The 19,769-nt window shown below is 40.2% G+C and overlaps 1 protein-coding gene across 1 annotated transcript in view; it reads right to left on the bottom strand.

The window, feature by feature from the left end:
* The window catches only part of LOC105214210 (uncharacterized), a 131,359-nt gene that overhangs the window by 71,653 nt on the left and 39,937 nt on the right, over positions 1 to 19,769 (bottom strand). The window contains 3 exon segments of the mRNA XM_029041600.2: positions 6,245 to 6,596; positions 6,599 to 6,932; positions 19,308 to 19,451. Of these exon segments, the coding sequence (XP_028897433.2) occupies positions 6,245 to 6,596; positions 6,599 to 6,932; positions 19,308 to 19,451 (830 nt within the window).

The following is a 19,769-nucleotide window of genomic DNA, read 5'->3' as shown; positions in this document are numbered from 1 at the left end:
CGCCTTTGTGTACATTTTCCGTGCGTTATGAGCACGACCGAAACACACTTTTCAATCGGCAGCTGCTGTGGACACATCTCATTTAATATTTTGTTATTACTATTTTGTTTTTTTTTTTTTTAATTTTCACTCTGCTTCTTCGCGCGATGACCTCTTTTACTGTTTATTGTTTGGTTAAATGCTGTGCATGCAACGCCATCGTCGCAACTGCGGCGCGCTGCCCGCAACTCCGGCAAGCGCAATCGATATTTAAAGCCTGCGCGTCCTCGGAGCTTATGTGTACGCTGCACTCATGGCTTAACATGCACATAACGGTATATGTAGTCGTGCATATAGTGTGCTTGCAACATTGCCGGCATGCATTTCATTAATATTCGTGCTCTTTACAGCGATTTCATACACCGTTGGCGCTTGTTAAGCTGCAGCTTGCTGGCTGTTGTTGTCGGCACAGCTGCTGCTGCGGCTGCCACAATGTTATTGTTTTTGCAGTTTTAAATTTTTCTTCCACTTGGCTTACAGGTCGCCGCTGCGGGCGTAGCACATTCTTCATTTTTGCTGCTTGAAGAAAAGTTGCAAGTACTCAGTATGGGCGAGGAAACTCTTACGCAAAGCGGGCGGCTGGTTGCTGATCGTCTTAACGGTAGTGTAAAACTGTTTGTTAGCGTACGCCTTTCAGTTTTTAATAATGCAATTAACGCCTTTTTTGCACACGCATACAGTCATACAAAGTTTCTTGTTGCATGCCACTAACCTAGCGCTTTTGTTGTGCCTCTCGAAGTTTTTATTTTAGTTGTAGTTGAAGTTGTAGTTGTACAACTACAACTTTGCTTTTGTTGAAAATCTGTGCTACGTTTCTCTTCGCCTTTACTGTTACTTCCCATTTCCCTTCTTGTTGCATGCTTTCGCCCGCCTTCTTTTCTTTATCTGCAGCTATGAACTTGGCTAATTATAAGTTGAATTGCATTAACGCTCTATTGGCGTGGCTTAAGTTACTTAATTACAATTGTTTTCGTGTGCAAAGTTTTCGCCTTCGGATTCGACTTTTATTATAATGAAGATAAGCGCATTGTTGCGGCAACTTGTTTTGACCCGAAACAAATTTTAATTGCCAATAAATTGACTCAATTAGCGGCAACTGGAGTTGAGTTATAACAAATTTGAATGGACAATAAATTGACTCAATTAGCGGCAGCAGTTCACACTGCAATTTCATCACATTTTTAGTCAATTTTTTTCTTTTTAAATTTCATTTAATTTTTCAATTTCGAGGCTTCAGTTCCAACTGCTGGTCATTTGCTGGTAATCTGTTTGTGGCACCACACATTTTTTATTGTTCTTGCCATTCGGCTTTCCGCATTGCAGCATTCTGTTAACCAGCAGCCACGAATGCATAAATGATGCTTATGAAATAAATCGGCTTGTTGGCATTAATGCCCATAATGCTGTTAATGTTTCACCCAGAATGCGCGTGAGGTCAGCAAGAAAGCGCTTAAGTGACCTGTGGGAAAACTTTGACTTTGGAGATTTTTTTTTAAATAATGAATTTTCATAATTATAGACTGACAGCTGTATTGTTAGTGGTACTTTCTTAATCAAGAGTTGAAAATAAATTATATCGAAGTCACGACTTTATATAATTTTCTATGAATTCATGGCCTAAAGAGAATATCTTAAATATTTCCCCAATTTTGTTATTGTTCTAAAATTATGCGCTAAAATTTCGCATTGTGCTTGTAGTTGTACTTCAGTACATTAGCTCTTCAAGAACAGTAAGAATTTCATGTACTCCTATTTCTAATATCTCCCTCTTCCCTAATTCGTAATAGCAGCACCCGAGTTACTCTACAAGCGGCGTATCAAGCTTCAAATAATTTAGCAAAAATCCTACAACACTCTGAGCGTACTGTGCCACTTTAAAATGGATTATTTCTTCAAACTCAAACTTTTCCCCAGCGCTCGCCTTGCGCCTTTCGCCTTACAACTCAACTCAACTCAAGTTCACCCTGTTGGGAAGTGGCGCATTGTTGGCATTGCAATTGAGGCCGACTCAACGCACTCGTAAAGTAAAATTGACCGCCGGCTGAGCTAACGTTTATTTGTGTTCGTCTTAAACGAATTTCCTTTTAATACACTCATCGGCACAGTATGAGCTCATTGCAAGCGGATTATTTAAATTTTCCACACACACACACATAATATATGTATATATGTATATGAGAATATAGTGGTGTGCGTGTGGCATGAAGTGTAAGTGCGGCCTTGCTTGAGTTGAATGCGCCACTCATACATGTGTGTACATATGTTGGCATATTAAAAGCGAGGCAAAACGATTTACAAGCGGAGACTACAAGGCAAGGCTGTAGCTGCTGGCATGGCAACAATAATTTTTTTAGCTATACATATTTGTTGTTGCTGAGCTGGTCGATGAGACGACGTTGCATACAAATATTTATGCGAAAGAAACGCAATAGTGCCACAAGCTCTCTCAGTACGTGCATATTATGGAAAATAAAAATAAATATGTGCGCTAAACGTAAGCACGTAAGTACATACGTATTTATGCGTAGCAGTGCGGTGTGAAGTCGCATGAGGTCGTGCTAAATGACAGCGGGCGGCATGCTTGGTGGCGTTGACGCCTGATGGCCACTTGAAATTGGATTTAAGTAGAATGCGCTACGCATGGCTATGCTTACATAGGCCTTCAACAGTTTTCGTTTGCTCAGCGCAGTGCGTTGCTTGTTTTTAAGGGGGGGCAACACTGACAGCCCCTGGCTTGTGGCATGGTCAGCTGTGTTTGTTGTAACAGCAGTGCTGTTGCATTTAAAAGATATAAAAGCGTATTTTATTGCATTTTAACAACACATCAAGCGAGGAGATGGAGTGAGTGAGTTTAATGGTGCTCTCTACTAAAAGACGGTACGTGTATACGCTGCGCCAAAAATAAAAAAAAAATGCTCTCCATGTATTGCTTAGCGCTCGCATTTGTTTGCACTAAAATAATAAAACTCCATTCTATTTTGTAGTTGGTCGCCATTACAGCTTTGCACCTCATTGCTGCCAGCTGTTTATCGTGTTAATTTTATTGCATTTTTATGTGCTGATAAATGCCGCATTTTTATATATTTTTGTTTATTTTTGTAGTAGAGGCTGTTGCGCAAATTAAATCAACGAGGAAATGGCATAATAGTATAGTGAATAGAGATGGGTTGATATTATACATCCATAAAGGGTGATTCTTTTGGAGGTTCCCTAAAATTTTAAAGACACAGAAAATTCAAATTTAATGGATAATTTTTATTATCATTCGAAAGAAAACTCTTTGGCATTTATTTTACAAAGATTATCTCTTTCAAATGTTGGCCGCGACTACGTCTCAGATGGTCCATCCGTTGGGTCCAATTTGACCGTCCAATCCAATTCGATGACTCGTTTGAGCATTTCGACTGTTAACTGGCGAATGGCATGATGCATGATGTTGTGCTCCAAGGCCTGAATCGTAGCGGAATTGTCCGCATAGACTTTAGACTTTACATATCCTCTCAGGAATAAATCTAAAGGTGTGATTTTGGTGGCCAATCGACCGGCCCAAAACGTGAAATTATCTGCTCATCGAAGTGTTCTTCTCGATAAATCCATTGATTGATGCGATGTGTGTGAAATGGCGCCGTCTTATTGAAACCAATGCCGCCGAGATCACTAGCTTCTATTTCAGCCATCAAATAGTCGGTACTTGAGGCGCTATAATGGTCGCCACTTACAGTTACGTTCTCACCGGCATCATTTTGATGATTCCACACAAACAATACCAATCGTTCTCCTCAGGTTGCTCTTCGTTCCAAATGCAGCAATTTTGCTTGTTGCCCATTGACCCATAAATGGGCCTCATCGCTGAACATAATTTGACACGAAAACGTCGGATCTTCTTGGAACTTTTTAAGTGGCACATGTAGTGTGAAAATCGATATCTCATATAGTTTTTGAGTTATAGAAATTTAAAGAGCAGCCGCTCGGTAACAGTGAAAACGATCATTTTATCTTTAAACGCGTTTTTCTCGAAACAACATTTTCCGAATTTGCTGCAGTGATTACTCAAAAACAAAAGATCCGATCACTATCGAATTTTTTTACATATTCTATTTATAGTTCTCCGTACAATGACCTATCGATTTTTGATCTGATAAAAAAATCGAATTTTGGCAGGCCAAAAACGACCATAATTTTGGGTAAAATTCGACTATTTTTTTTAAACGTCATTTTTTGATTTTTTTTTATCGTAGGTCATGGTACAGACAATATTATCTAGTTTAACGAGAATTTTTTTTTAGATTTCATCCATGGAGAAGGTCGGGATCACTGCAGCAGTGACGGACCTTTGTTTTCGCGCCATTGGAGATCGACTATAACTTAAAAATATTTAATTTTTTTCTTCAAAAATTTCACTGTATATTCTTGAAACATGTCTAAATATATTCTTAAAATTTTGAAATAATTGATAAAGTATTTTTTTTTAACAAAAATTCCCAAAAATCACCTTTTTTAGACCATTACACTAGGTGTGACCTTTAAGACCGATTTCGCTCTTCTTACACAATCTGTATTTTGTACGCTTTCAATGGCTGCTAAATTTTCTTGACTGCGTGCTGGATGTGGTTTATTCGGTCGAATATTATCCAATAATGAATGCTGAGTCTCAAGAGCATAAGTCTTTCCATGTTGTTCAGGCATAAGTCGTTCCATTATGAAATGATGACAAATAATGCTGAACAAAAATAATATGAAAGCTTGACACGATTCACGCGTGATCGGTCAAAAAAAGGTTATTGAAAAAGGTACCTATACTTGGATCAGCCTCTTTATATATGCAGTAATATATATTGGTGATGTGACCAAAGATGCTTTCTATGAGCGCTGCCCCCGCCACGTTGTCAAAATCGTGCTTGGCGATTTTAACGCCAGGGTGGGTAAAGAAGGTGTCTTTGGCACAACAGTCGGAAAATTCAGCCTCCATGAAGAAACATCGCCAAACGGCCTGAAGCTAATCGACTTCGCTGGGGCCCGAAATATGGTCGTCTGTAGTACCAGAAAGTCCTCTCTAGACGAACCAAAATCAAACTCTAGTCGCTTATCATTCCCGTCCTGCTTTATGGTGCAGAAGCTTGGACGATGTCAACATCAGATGAGACGACACTAGGAGTTTTCGAGAGGAAAATTTTGTGCAAGATTTATGGTCCTCAGAACATTGGCAACGGCGAATACCGCAGACGATGGAACGATGAGCTGTACGAGTTATACGACGACATTGACATAGTTCAGCGAATAAAAAGACAGCGGCTACGCTGGCTAGGTCATGTTGTCCGAATGGACGAAAACACTCCAGCCCTGAAAGTGTTCGTTGCAGCACCCGCCGGAGGAAGCCGAGGAAGGGGAAGGCCTCCACTCCGTTGGAGGGACCAGGTGGAGAGCGACCTGGTTACACTTGGAATCTCCAACTGGCGCCAAACTGCGAAGGAAAGAGAAGAGTGGCGCGCTCTCATCGATTCGGCTATAACCGGCTAAACGGTTGAACGCCAATAACATACATACATATATTGGTAGACTATTTAAATTTTTTTATGATGCTTTATTTAGCATTTTTTAGAATTATTACCGAACCAGAAACATATAAAAATAATTCAACGTTTTTCTTATGGTACGAAACCTGTTTTCTCTCGTAACAAATATCTGGGTATATTCTTGAAATATTTTTTAAAATATATATCTATGCATTTATAATAAAATAATATAACATTTGTGCATTAAAATCACTCCAAAGTCACTCTCCTTCAATTATTACAACTTCAACAAGCAGTGCTCAACCGGGCGTATAGGTAACCTCTGCATATCAATTACAATTGCGGTTATTGCAGCTGAGATTTGAGCTAATTATATATGGTTACTACGTTATAAATGCCGCACAGGCACATTACGCCTAAGTAACTAGTATGTAAGCTGCTGTCATAAAACTCACTTCAGTGCCAGTGCCACTGGGCGTATGATTGATATGCCACAATTACTGCAACGGAGGCGTAAATGCTGGCATATTACACATGACAAAATAAGCTACAAATAAACACATGTTCATGTGTGTGAGTGTTTGAATTATGTGTGGCAAGTTGTTATTTGTGTCATGTGTCATATGCATGTGTGTGTGTGTGAGCTAAAAGCTTAAACCGGAAATGTGTTAGGGAGTAAATTTTCGGCTTACCGCTGCAGGCATTCCTCGCGTCCGGCCAATGCCAATTTAACAATATCCGCAAATACCGGAATCACAACCCAATCATTTGGTTTCGTCACTGTTGCAACACCACCACTTGTTACCGTTACATCGACCGGTGTTGCTGGAGTTGTTGTTGTTGTCGTTTTAATTATTTTTCTGCACGTGCCAACAGCACGACTGCTATTGCTGCTCGCCGTGCTGTCATTGCTGCTGCTGCCATTGTTGCTGCTTGTCGTGTTTGCTGTCATTTCCGGTGTTATGAGTGTTGTTGTTGTTGTTGTTGTCGGCACTCCCACTGCAACACCATCACCTATGCTTGCCACAAGCACGCAACTGCTGCCAGCTGCTGTTCGACGCCATCGCCAACCACACAGTGGGCGAGCGCCTCCTGAGTGCCGTGTGTTGTAGGTGTTGCCAGCAATTGTGCCGTTGTTACCGTTGTGCCATTTATTGTGGCGCCCGCTGCTGCCAAGGTGTTGTCCAATGGGCAGTCTGCTGTTGTTGCAGCTAGTGCGGTTGCTGCTGCTGCTGCCGCCGTTGTTGTTCTACTCGTTGTATCAGTCTTTTGATGACTCTCATTCAGTATGCTCGCCTGCTTGTGCCACAGATCGCCATGTCCCTCAGCATGTCGTTGCATGCAATCCAATTGCTGACACGTCATTTGCAATTTGCTCCACTAAAATGTACAAGAGAAAAGTAGAAATGAAGAGAGAAATTGTGGATTGAGTGTGTGCATACAGCAAAGGAAACAAACAACAGTTATACACATACATATAGACAAATACAAGTAGAAATTGCATTTATGCGCTTAGTTGTTCGGTAGTAAATTATATGCGGCAGCAAATCAAATTTGGTGGCGAAGATTTCATTACGTTTTTTGTGTCCAAATTGAGTGCCGGAAATGATTTGCCATTATTTATACTTATCTTTTATGGCGGAGCATAAACTTTTGTTGCCACACATACCAACGCACACATATATGCATATAAGCAAGATAATAAAATACTGGATGGTATTAATGACGTATTCTCTTTGGCATAGCATCAAGTCGTAAAATGGCGCTTTTCCGAGACATTCGTGCAGCTAACAAGTTTTGTGGATACTAGTGTGAAGGAGATCAGGAGATGTATATATGCATGTGTATGTCAAACAGTGAGTTATTTGTCTAAAGAATCGCTCGTAAAATCGTTCTTATTTTTGAAAGAATTTCGTGGGAGACTGCTATTAAAAAATATAAGTAGTTACTTCGGGGTACTCAGAAGGGGGAAATTTTCTTTTTCAAAATTTTACTTTTCTTTCCTTCCCATTTCATTCTGAGGTTTTGAATACCGAGCGATACGACTATCTGATCATAATCGAGCCCGAGTTTCTAAAAAAGTCGAACAACAAAGTATCTTCAAGTAAACGGTAGTGAGGTCACAAAATCCTTGACTACCTTTGAGAGCGGTCTCAGCGAGTTTAGTTTTTTGGAGTAGTTCAACGAATGGCACTACAGCAGTCTGGTTATCTCAAAAAAGAGTCGATGAAGAGGTCACCACAGAGGCAAATGATTAGAGAGCGTTCTAGAAACCCAGTTTGTTGAATTCGCGCTCACGGAATATGGATTGAGAGTTACTCCTTCCCAGAAATGGTGACAAATATTAACAATGAAGTCCTACTAAGGTGATAATATTGTTAGGAAAATTCCATTGTTAGTTGGGACAATACAATTACGGAACCGTAAACTCAACGAAAACATATCAGGGTCTCAATATAGGATCTTTGTTCCAAATATCGGCAAAATATTTTAATATCTTAAAAAAGAAGCCATATTATTGCTGTAGATAACTGGAAGACCAGTGTTGGTAGTGTTTTACATTTGACTCTTCAAGTTGGGAATGATGAAGCCATTGCATATAAATGACGATCCTTATATGGTGGTATGGAAGATCCTATTTATGAAAGCTATCTTGAAAGGTCTCGGCATTCATTTAAGGATGGATAATGCAATACTGCCAAGATTGTATAGACCATTTATTTTTTTTACAATATTTGACCGATAAGATGGATGTGGGACCAAACAAAAGTTTTCTCAGATATATTCCGATACCATCGGTTAAAATAACACATTGCAATACACTACTGGACTATTCAGTTTTTAAGCTTATGTTTTTGAAAAATCCATTAATACTTCAAGCTTTGTCATAGAGAAAACAACATCAAAGACAGTTCAAAGAAATATTCGAATTTATAATGATATTGGAACAGACATTTCCCTCTCTATCCGTCTACTGAACCCGGCTAGCATCTTCCAAGCGAAAGTACTGGACATAGAGAAGGACTGTAAAGCTCGTATACACTGATAGCCAGGCGGCAATCCTGGCCCTGTATTTGCCCATGATTAATTCCAGCAAATATAAGCTAAATGCAGCATAACTGCAAAAGTCATTGAGTTCACTGGAATACGAACTCCGCCTAGACTTGATCTGGGTTCTCGGTCACAGGAACATTTTCGGTAACGAAAAAACAGACGAGCTGTCGGAGCCTTTCTGGATGAATACGAGACAGAGTTAATACTATGTCTGCTAGGATCTATAACGGGCTACTACACTGGGGCATTGGTCAAAAAATTTTCCGCGGCTATGAAATAGAAGAGAATAAGGAAACAATTTTTCACTTTCTCTGTGAAAAAAAATATCGAGTCGTTTTTCCAAAAATTAGCTATATCGAAACACGAAAAGTTTCGATAAATCACTGAAGAATCCTTACAAACATTTTTACCAGTAATCTCAAGTCTTTATAATAGAAAAAATCGTATCAATTTCTATTGAGAGCAAATAAACATTAAATACATATACATACACGTTATGCCGCTGACATTATACTCATGTCAACTGCCAAACACACACACACATACAACAAAGGAACCGACCACAAATTGCACTTCGAATTGTCATATCGAGACACGAATCAGCGATTGGAAAATGGCATTCGATATGAGCAAAGGCAAACGAACAAACGAATTTTATGATGACAGAAAGGAGCAGACGTTAACGTCATGTGCTCCTTCGACGACATCAAAAGCGAAGCACCGCGCGTCGTGTCGTGTATGATGATAGGTGACGCCAAAAGCGATAACGACGAGAGCGACGCCGGCAAACCGACGAGCCGGCATTGATGGCATTCGCTTGGTGGCGGGGAGGGGTTTATTTGAGCAAATATTAAGTGTGCTGCTGCAGCAGCAAGAAGACATCGAGACTTGGAGACAAGGAGGTCGTGCGACTCTGCCGAGTACGCGTAAGGGTGTGTGTGTGTGTTTGTGTGACGCTGCTGAGGCATTGCGAAATTGCCTTACTACGAGCCATTGATGTTGGAGTAATTGTGGCGGCATAAAAGTGCAGTGTAATGTCGTGCGAAGTGAACAAATTGAGGGAAATTCCATTTGGATGTAGTGTGCGCCACGCGGCACTTACAAGCGCAAACTTCCCCCCACGGCAGTCGGTATTTTTAGGTCATCTACATATATACATATGTACGTACAATTCTCATAGCACAAAGCAAAGCTTACGGTCGGTCGTCAAACAATTTAAATGCCTGTCTGTATGTGTGTTGACTGTGCGCTCGTGATTCCTTCATTCCTTCGCCGTCGTCGAAGTGCAAGCGACGGCGGCTCATAAAAGGCAACGCAAGTGCTAATCAAGGTTTTATGACTTGACTTTTTATTGACACAGCCAATATGACAATGACATACAAGCTTGAGCTCGAGCTCGACAACAAACACAGCGACACAGCTATCGCGCTGTCGGTGTTGGCAAATAGCACAAAGTAACGCCAATATTTGCAGTTTATCGGCAGGGAAAGATAAAAAGGCGCCTCAAATTGCCGCATGTTTTATTCAATGTAATATTGAGCCGTAAGTGGTTTCTTCTGCAGAGCAATGAATCCCACATATGCGCGTGTGTGCGAGTACAAAGTGTCATCTTGTTGATGAAACGAATGCAAAGACGCTCCAATTTGCTTAATAATCATTAATGCATTTCAATTCCTTTGCATTATTTAGCGTGGTTTTTACGACTCGTACATTTATTGGAATTACAAAGAATTATCCGTTACATGTATGACTGTGTTGCATAATTGATAACGCATAACTCGGAGTTATTGCTGGTGAAAATTGACTCGATACAGAGTAATATCTAACATATTTTAGGTTTAGGACTGTCAGTGGGTTGCTATGATCGACTTTGATGACCCTTGATGACCACTTGGCAAGTGCATGCACTGTACCCCACTCCCTTTTTATGCCAGGAAGTCCTCAGTATGAATCAACAGACCCTCATATATCCACGACCCGTTTGAGCTCATCACAAATTTGTTGAGGCGGCTAATATCGATTTCCCGCTTCGCCAAAGGTATGAATTCCGAAATATTTCGAGCTCAGTTTCAGCGAATTCGGGCCGTTAGTATTATATGCCTTTGCTGCAGGACTTTGTTTAAGTAGAAACTCCGGAATTGCGTAGGATTAACCTTCTTTAGAGAAATTAAATAGAGATTAGATAGATCTATGGACACTTTGAGCTCCACTCTGATCCAGATGGATCTTACGATCGCTTTAATTCTGGTTGTTGGCTCACTGAGCTCTTGAAAGATATCAGTAAAACTAATACTACAGCGGAAGAAGACAATGGACTGCGCACTCGTTCCAAATCCCAGTCGCAACTCGAACGCGGTGTCTTACCATGCAAGCTGATCTTCAACTTTTTAATGTCCAGCGATATTCGGTCATATGTGAACTTGGGTTCCCAAAAAAGTCGTATAGCTAGGTATCTTTAAGCAATCGCTAGTGAGGTCATACAATCCTGAACTACCCAAAGGTAGTCGCGTACCCATAGGTATGGTAGTACCTACAATAGGTAGGTCGCGCTCTCAGAGAATGCAGGACTTAGGATTAGTACACCTCTTAGTGGCCCTCACCTCAGCTGGTAAGGCACTGCAATGATCTGATAGACTGAAACCAGAGTTCAATTCAGAGAGAGAGCTCATGATAGAAGACAAGAAAGAAGGTTACTTCTGGAAAACAGTTCCAGTCATGAAACCTGGTATCGCAACTTTAAACACCCTTTATTTCACCACGCTGACGAGCTACCAACAGCTGCCTTTAAAGCACGAATATCAGCTTTACTGTTGCTCAATAATTATGCGGCGCCCCTATTGGCATATTAAAAGCGGTTTGCATACACTCTTAATGCCCTTTCAAATATTTGCGCGACATACTTGAAGCGCTTTTAGACGCAGGTGGTGAACGTGATGGCGGCGGATGGAGAGCGCGGGAAATAGTGTCACAGACATCGAGTGCGCACCAACCAGGCCAGCAGCATTCAATATTTGCGCAAAAGTGTTTATCAGAGCAAATAATTTAATTTGATTTAATGTATATCGGCGAGACGTCATGTGAAGCTTTCCGAGGACCGCACACACACTATCATGCACACATGTGTGTGGACAAATAGCGCTGAGGGAGCAGAGACCAAAGTTATGAATATACCAGGCAACCACACATTTGTATGAGTGAGTGTGCGCGGCATACAAATGCTAACTATGCTGTGTGTACTGATGACAAATAGAACCAACGATATTATTCTGCTCCACTTATGGCTTTCAGCCGTCCCTACAACTGCAGGCGGGCGCAGCGGCCGAGCGGAGTACTCTGCTCTGCTCTGCACTTTTGGCCAAACCAAAGCAAAGGCGGTGAAAGTAAAAGTCAAAATGCTATGCAGTGAGTGCTAGTGGGGCGACCGCGGGGTCCACGGGGTCACAGCAAAATGGTGACATACGAAAACAGCAACCAATTTGATTTGCAATGTGGTTGGCGGTGGCTGGCGCTTTGTGTGAGTGCTTCTTTGTTGGAGTCTGTGTGTGTAAGTGCGGTGCAGTCAACGCCACCCGCAGACCACCAATGCTGACTTCCACCGACAGTCGCTATGCCAATTCGTGGCATAAATAATGCCAAATGCCAAATAACCAGTCAAAGGAAGGGTTAACCAGTGGAGCCGACGAAGTTGAAGTAGTGGTCCACGGCATCGCCAGTATCGGTGAGAGGTGTGGCTGTAGCAGTTGTAATCTAAAATTCGCTGATGTTTGTATATAATGCACTCTGCTTTGCATGTGTGTGTGTGTTGGTGTGCTCGCACGAACTGCTTTGTCAGTTTGCCAGTTGCCGCTCATATGTGTTGGTATGGGTTTGCATTCAGTAATTGTTGTTGCTGTGATATTTTCCATTTTCATTCGAAATGGCCGTCTAACCACTTACGTCATATCGGTGCATGTCTGTGTGCAACTGCAGGTTGTTTGAGCTAGTGACCAGCGCAAACTATACAACTATTCGTGTATAATTGATTAGTTTTGTGAAAGCTGCTGCCATTGCTGCCACTGCTGCTGCATTGCTGATGCTGAATGCTCATTGTTGCTGTGAAATTTTTGGTAATTCCTTTTTATGACACCATCAACCGAAATACACACGAACGCGCTGCGAATGCTGCGCTTGTGTTTGTGCAAACTTGTTTGAGCTGCCAACGAAAATGCATTCAATGATTTAATTGCAATTTGCTAATTAATAAATTGATGGTTCAACGTACGTAATGCATACGAAGCTATTGAAACTAGAGCATTTAGTGTAGAGATCTACGAGTATTCCGAGGCGCTCAATAAATAAATAATGCAATAATGGCTAGTACTACAGTAGTGCCTCTAAAACTTAAAGAAAACTGACTTCAAGTGCTCCCCAAAATATAAACAAATCCCACCTCACGTGCTCCTCAAAATATTAACAATATTGACTTCAAACTGTCCCCCAAATCTTAAATAAACTTGGCCTCTCGTGCTCCTCAAAATATAAGTAAATCTGATCTCATACTATCCCCCACAAGTTAAATAATCCTGACCCTACGTGATCGATCAAAAAATAAAATAAAAATTCTTTTCCCGTGCTCCTCAAAATATTAACAATATTGACCTCATACTATCCCCAAAATTTTTAATAAACCTGACCTCACGTGCTTCTCAAAATATAAGCAAAACTGACCTCGTACTATCCCCGATAATTGAAATAATTCCTACCCCACGTGATCCACGAAAAAATAAAAAAATCTCACTTAACGAGCTCCTCAAAATATTAACAATATTGACCTCATACTATCCCCAAAACTTTAAATAAACCTGACACCACGTGAGCTCTAAAATATAGACAATTCTCAAGTGGTCCTCCAAAATATCAACAATCAAATATAAAAAAGTAGCACGTGACGTTCTCTTGAAAATATAAACGAACCTCAGATCGAGAGCTCATGTGCTCTTAAAAAAGTAAAAAAACCGCAACCATAAGTCAATGACCTCGTCCAAAAGGTAAACAAACCTCGGCCAAAGGTCAATGACCTTGGCCAAAACGTAAACAAAGAAGTGTCACGTGATGTTTGTTTACATTTTGGGGAATCACGTGATGGGGTTTGTGTACATTTTGGGGGTTCACGTGATGTGGGGTTTGTTTACGTTTTGGGTGATCACGTGTTGGGGAGTTTGTTTACATTTTGGGGAATCACGTGATGTTGGGCTTGTTTACGTTTTGGGGATCACGTGATGTCAGGTTTGTTTAAAATTTTGGTGATCACGTGAGGTAAAGTTTGTAGACATTTTGGAGCGTGAATTGATTTTAAGTTTGATTAAAAACTTCGGGATTATATGATGTGGATTATTTTCATTCTGAAGGATGACATAAGGTAAGTTTTTTTTGCATTGCGAAGGCTAAAGCTGAGGCTAGGTCAGGTGTATGAAACGTGCTCAGGGGTGTTCAAAAGACCGCAGGGATGAAGTTTGGGGTTATATAAGATCAAGATAGGGATTAGGGATTTAACTAGATATAATAATTTTCGTTATTCTAGATTTTGCTTTAGATCGATTCACGATTTCATCTAAAAACGAATAACCAATCTGAATTTAACTTTAAACTTGTTATCAAACTGAGTTGTTGCCATGTGGATTAAATAATAGAATTATGATCTCTAAGCCTTTGCAGTTTATAATGTGTTATATGGACTCCGTGCTATTAGCTGGCTGCCACAGGCTATTTTACTCACTGCCAATGCAATAAAGAGCCTTCATTACGCATTATGTCGTTGAAATCAGTAATTTATTCGATTTGAAGCCCGCCATTTTGGTAATTATGCACTGTGCGTAGTGCTTGCTGCTTGGGCCGCTCTGAGCAGCCAGTTGCATACTACTTACTATATAACGGTGCATTCGGCGTGCCGCATTACTGAGGCCGCCATTCATCTTGCCATTTCGGCGAGCTGTTAAGTGCGCTGCTTGGAGGAACCTCCTTGCAAAGCAGGCTCTGTCATTACTGTCATTGGCGGGTGTTGCATATTCCATGCAATTTGTTGTCTGCGTCTCTTCGTCTTTGCCGCCGCGATAAGTGCGCTTAAGCGACACACATTTAAGACGCGCTTATGTTGAAGTGCCAGCTCCAACTACTGTTACTCAGCGTCGCGCTTATAATGCAGTAAGACGTGTTTGTTGTTGTTGTTGTTGAAGCAAAACTATTTACGCTTTTAAAATTTGGCTGCCACATTGCGTTAGATTAAGGCAAATGGAAGCGGAGCGACAACTTCGGCAAGGGCGCCTGCTTTCACTAGCTTCTCTAAATGCACTTTTAGCCATGTCTCCTCTAAACTGCAGCACTTACGAGGGTTTTAGCAGTTTTACGCCTTTTTGTGTGTACGAGTGTGTGTGTGTTTGGTGATTGTGAAAATTTCAGCATCTTTTTTCACACTTGATTCTTGTGTCGTGTTTGCGGAGTCTTTTGATTTTCTTTCTGAGTTTGCCTTTGCTTTGGTGTTGTTGCAAGTGTGTCGTTTCTCGCTTCATCCAAGGGGATGTGGGGTAGAGTGTGTGCCTGGTGTGTTGCTAGAGATAACGTGTTGCTTGTAATCTCAATATCAGTCTGTAGGTAGCTTGAGATATTTCTACAGTTCTTCGTGTGAAAGCTTTGCAGTTTTTCAGCCGTTAAAGCGATGATTTGCGTAATTTTACGTTTAAGAAAGTTTTTACTACTTTGTGATTTGCTTCCAAGTTTGGTTTGGCGCAGATACCTGAATACCTGCACATTTGTGAGCATAAATAAAGCGGGACGTGTATATAAGTAGTACGTGTATATAGTTAGTATTATGATGTCACAAGCGTGATCAAAATTATATATGTTTGTTCAAGGGAAAACTGCTTTAGTTTGGGGTTAACTTAACCTTAAGCGATGTTCACTAAAATAAATTTAACTAACAAAATTAACTTAAAATTACAAAGGGCAGAGTTATAGGGATATCAGAGGTCTTCTTATATTAATCTTTCATATATTTTATCAATAATATAGGGAGCTTCAAATAGTATTTTGGTATGTACATATTGAAGGATTCCGAAAAAAATTATTTATTGTCCGTTGGCTTTTTTTTGTAACGTTTTCGCCAACTTTTTTGAAAATCACGTGAGAAATTTTCATTTCAAATCGTCAATAGTTCGATGATGTCTGGTGGAGCTATGCTTCTTAGATAACTGCATCTAAATAGAATGAATAGATTATACTAGGAGAGGTCAAATCTGGAGATATAGATGGTTAGTCCATTTCTTCTGCTCTTCCAGCGGATTTTTTGTTGCAGAGACCAATTAGTTTGGTATGTAATGAGATTTGGGATGGTATTTTGCTAAAACCGAACCAACATCCATCAAAATCAATCAAAATGTAAACGACTGTTTCGATTTGATTGAAAAAGGTCCAGCGACAGACCAACCATATTTTCATAAATCATTTCATTTCATATTTTGAGGAAATCTAATGATTGATTCATTAAAACCTAGTCAACTGAGCGATGAATATGTCATATAATATTTATTATGAAATCTTTACATTGTGAATACCCTTATTGGCTTCTAACATTCTGTTGCAAGTTGCAAAAGTGTGCAGTTGCTCCGTTGAGTGGTGTAAAAATGTCTGCTGTTATGTCAGTATAACTGTCTAGCTGTCGGATGGGCACACTAATAGAGAGTGGGTCATCCTCTACGAGTATGTTAGCAAGCTGGCTGGAACTGGCGCTCATGTTGGCAAGTTTTTTTTGCTGTCTAATACGTTTACTTAATTCTTACACGACGCTGTGCTTCACAATATTTTGTCGGTAGCTATCACTTTTGATTGCATGGCTGTGGTAGTAAATTCTAATGTGAATATGTATGTGAGTTACTATAAAGAAGCTGCAAAAATGTTACGAGTTGGTTTGTCAAAGTGTGTGCTCATTCAAGTATGCTCTTGCTACAAGTTGTGGCAAAGTCGATGGCAGCGTTCTTGGTGTGGTACATACTGATATAGTTTCTCATACCTACGAGCATGTGCATATGTTGTCTATGTTGTTAGCGACCCTTTAAGTGCATTCTGTGTGCTGGATACTCAAATTCTACCGTTTGCATTTAAATTTGAGCCAAAAATGTTATTAAATTGCTAAAGCTATTTATTTGAATGCAAATTGTGCCATATTAAAGATTTTAAACTAATTTATGTTAATGGCAAGTGTGAATTCTTAACTTTACTCATTTCAATATAGTTATTGTAATTAATTGGAATTTAGAAATAGCTTAACACCTTAAATTACAAATTATAATTAATCAAATTGATTGAAATAGATGGAGAAATTTAAATCTCAGTGACTTCAGAATTTAGTTTTACTATTTTGGATACAATTTGTAGGAACTTTTCTGATTTTTTTTGGTAAAATCTTTGTTGAGATTCATGCTAATATGAGGTAGAATCATTTGTTCGATGTGATGACCTTTAGAGATAATCCTAAATACTTAAAAATTATTTAAGCATAACTTTTTTCTCGAAAAATATAATCACAGGGAATTTTAGTCTTCTAATTTTGTTTCAGTTATTTATATTTCAAGAAGAAATTTCTAAAAATTTAAAAATTTCAAAAAGTACTTTTGAAGGGTTGCAAGTTGTCCAACATCACCTCTTAATGTCAAATGAGAAGAGTAGTAGCCTCAGGTTTCAAGTATGGTGAGCTATCGCTACTGGTTTTGGAATTTCTTTCAAGGAGGATTTAGAAATTCTTATATCTGTATGAGTACAGTAATTTTAGAGAAGCATGAAGCGGCTTATATTCTATAATTGAATGGGCTGACTTGCCTTGAAACCAGATTTTCCTAAAATTCAAAAATATTATTAACTACGGCTTATTTTTCAGATTTATATACTCTATAAAGCATACAATTCGTGACAAATTTTAAAGCCACTTTCAACAGCGCAACAACAATTAGCCATTAAGGTAATACCTACAATGAGACACTATGCAAATGCTTTGACACACATTTCCATAATAATGAAAGCCTAATACTTAATGTGTCTGCACATTTTCCTGAGCCCTTAAAAAGTGAAAAAGGAAATAACACAAAGGGATGGCCTACATTAAGGCGCTCATTGTAACACTGATTATCTAGAGGTACAATGGACCATGACGAAGTGCGACCTTCGCAGCTTGTACCAATTTGCGTATGAAATCCCCGAGAAACTGGCGACATGTAATGGGAAAGCTGCTTCGCTTTATGCATGGCTTGTAAACACACCCCAATGGTGGATGTATGAGACCCATTTTAACATAAGTAAACAATGTGTGTGGCAAAAGCCAAACGTAGCGCACATGAAAGCGCACTTAATGCATGGCAAATTATTATTTCAGCAAATTCACACGTACTTTCTATTAAAATATAATCCGCCAGTTAAGTAGCAAACGCGCGCGCAGACACACCTATGCGTTGTGGTGGTGGCGGCGGAGATATGCGTTGCGTATACGCCCTGTTGACGCTGAACGCATAAGCAAGGAAATTGCCGCCACCGCTGGAGAAATAGTAATTATTAATGTCTGACGCGGTCACTGCGCCTTGGTGTATGTGTGTGTGGTTTGGCGTAAAGAGGCGGCGCTCGACATTTTATGGCGCTTGCGGTGCGTGCCTTCGGAGCAAATCTCAGGTTACAACAACTTAAGTGCTTAGGCTTAGGCGACGTGTTGGCTTTCATGAAGCGTAAGTTGTGGCAAGCAGCGCTTTCAAACGCCTTAACGGCGCGTTGGTAAATATATCGAGCGCCTGAAATGTAAATAAATATTTGTTTATGTTTGGGCGCGCGCGTTTCATAAAGGTGCGTTATAACGCGCACTTTCCGCTTTGTTGTTGTTGCGCCGCCCGTTATATTCATTTGCCATGAATAATAGGTTAGCATAAGGGTTAGTGTGGTGCGTCGCGGCGAAGGCCGTGTGTTGAACTTGTGTCAGCGCGCTAGGCTTTCCGCGGCTGTTATAAAATATAATTTCACTGTTGTGTGCTTTGTGAAATTTAATTACGCACGTACGTTTAACAACGCACACAAAGCGCGCCGGAAATTCCTAATAATACCGTTCCGCTAGGTAACAAGCACAGCTGCCACCGCCAACTAAGCACAACTATGCGCTAATGAAATTTGTTATTATTTAAATGGCGATGCGCCGAAAATGTTGCAACGCCCACGCATTCACGCATATACAAACAGCTACCGCTTCCTCCCAGTCATTTTGCCTACCATAAACCATTGCGGCCTTAATAAATATTAACTCGCGCACACAAAATATGCGATTTTTCACTTCGCCTGCCGCGCTCCACATAAATTTCGGGCGTAAGTCATGGAGAATTATGCATTTGAATTAGCGCTAATTTTCATTACGCGCGCACACTTAGCGCGCAGCCAGTGTCATTCGCTTAAGTGCGCGTATTTATCATAGTGGATATATCTCTCCATATACACTTAGAGAGTTGACCCACGCAGCTATCTATAATGGCATAGTTAGTTGTCACGTGCATTTTGAATAAACATTTGCGCGCTGGAATTTTAAATAAATATTTTCCGTTGTAATTTGTGTCGTTGGGTTGCGCTCCTGCTTTGCTGGCAATTAGTTAGCTTTGAACTGTGCGCCCATTAGTGGCGCTCTGGTCTCAAAGGTTATTTACTTACCGTTATTTTCAGTCTCGCTATGGGCGGCGATTCCAGTGACTCGAGTATCGCTGTGGCACTATTGTAATTACCCACGAGTAGACAGTACTGTGCGACGCCACTCCACAATTCGACCGTTTTACTGCGATCACGTATGCCGATGCACTGTGAGAAAATAGAGAAGAGGTAGAGAGAAATAAAAATAGTTGATTAGTAAAGTAGTCAATCAAATATTTGGTCAAGTAATTAATACATTCGTATAGCTGTCTTCGATTCGCCATTTCACTACTCGCTTATTTGGAGTGCTGGTCTCAAAAAAGAAAAAAAAGTACAAAAGAAATAACAAATTTTTGGAGTTGATGTATGAGAGCGAGGGAGATATGTAGTGGGCAAGAGAGTAATATGATATTTCTCTAAAGTGGTATAATAGCTATCTTCAATGCTACCAGATTTAACACATTTTAGACCAGTTTTATGATCTCT

Source organism: Zeugodacus cucurbitae, chromosome 3 (assembly GCF_028554725.1).
Source record: "Zeugodacus cucurbitae isolate PBARC_wt_2022May chromosome 3, idZeuCucr1.2, whole genome shotgun sequence".
NCBI lineage: Eukaryota > Metazoa > Arthropoda > Insecta > Diptera > Tephritidae > Zeugodacus > Zeugodacus cucurbitae.
Note: the sequence above shows the minus strand (reverse complement) of the source record. Positions and strands in the feature narration are given on the sequence as shown.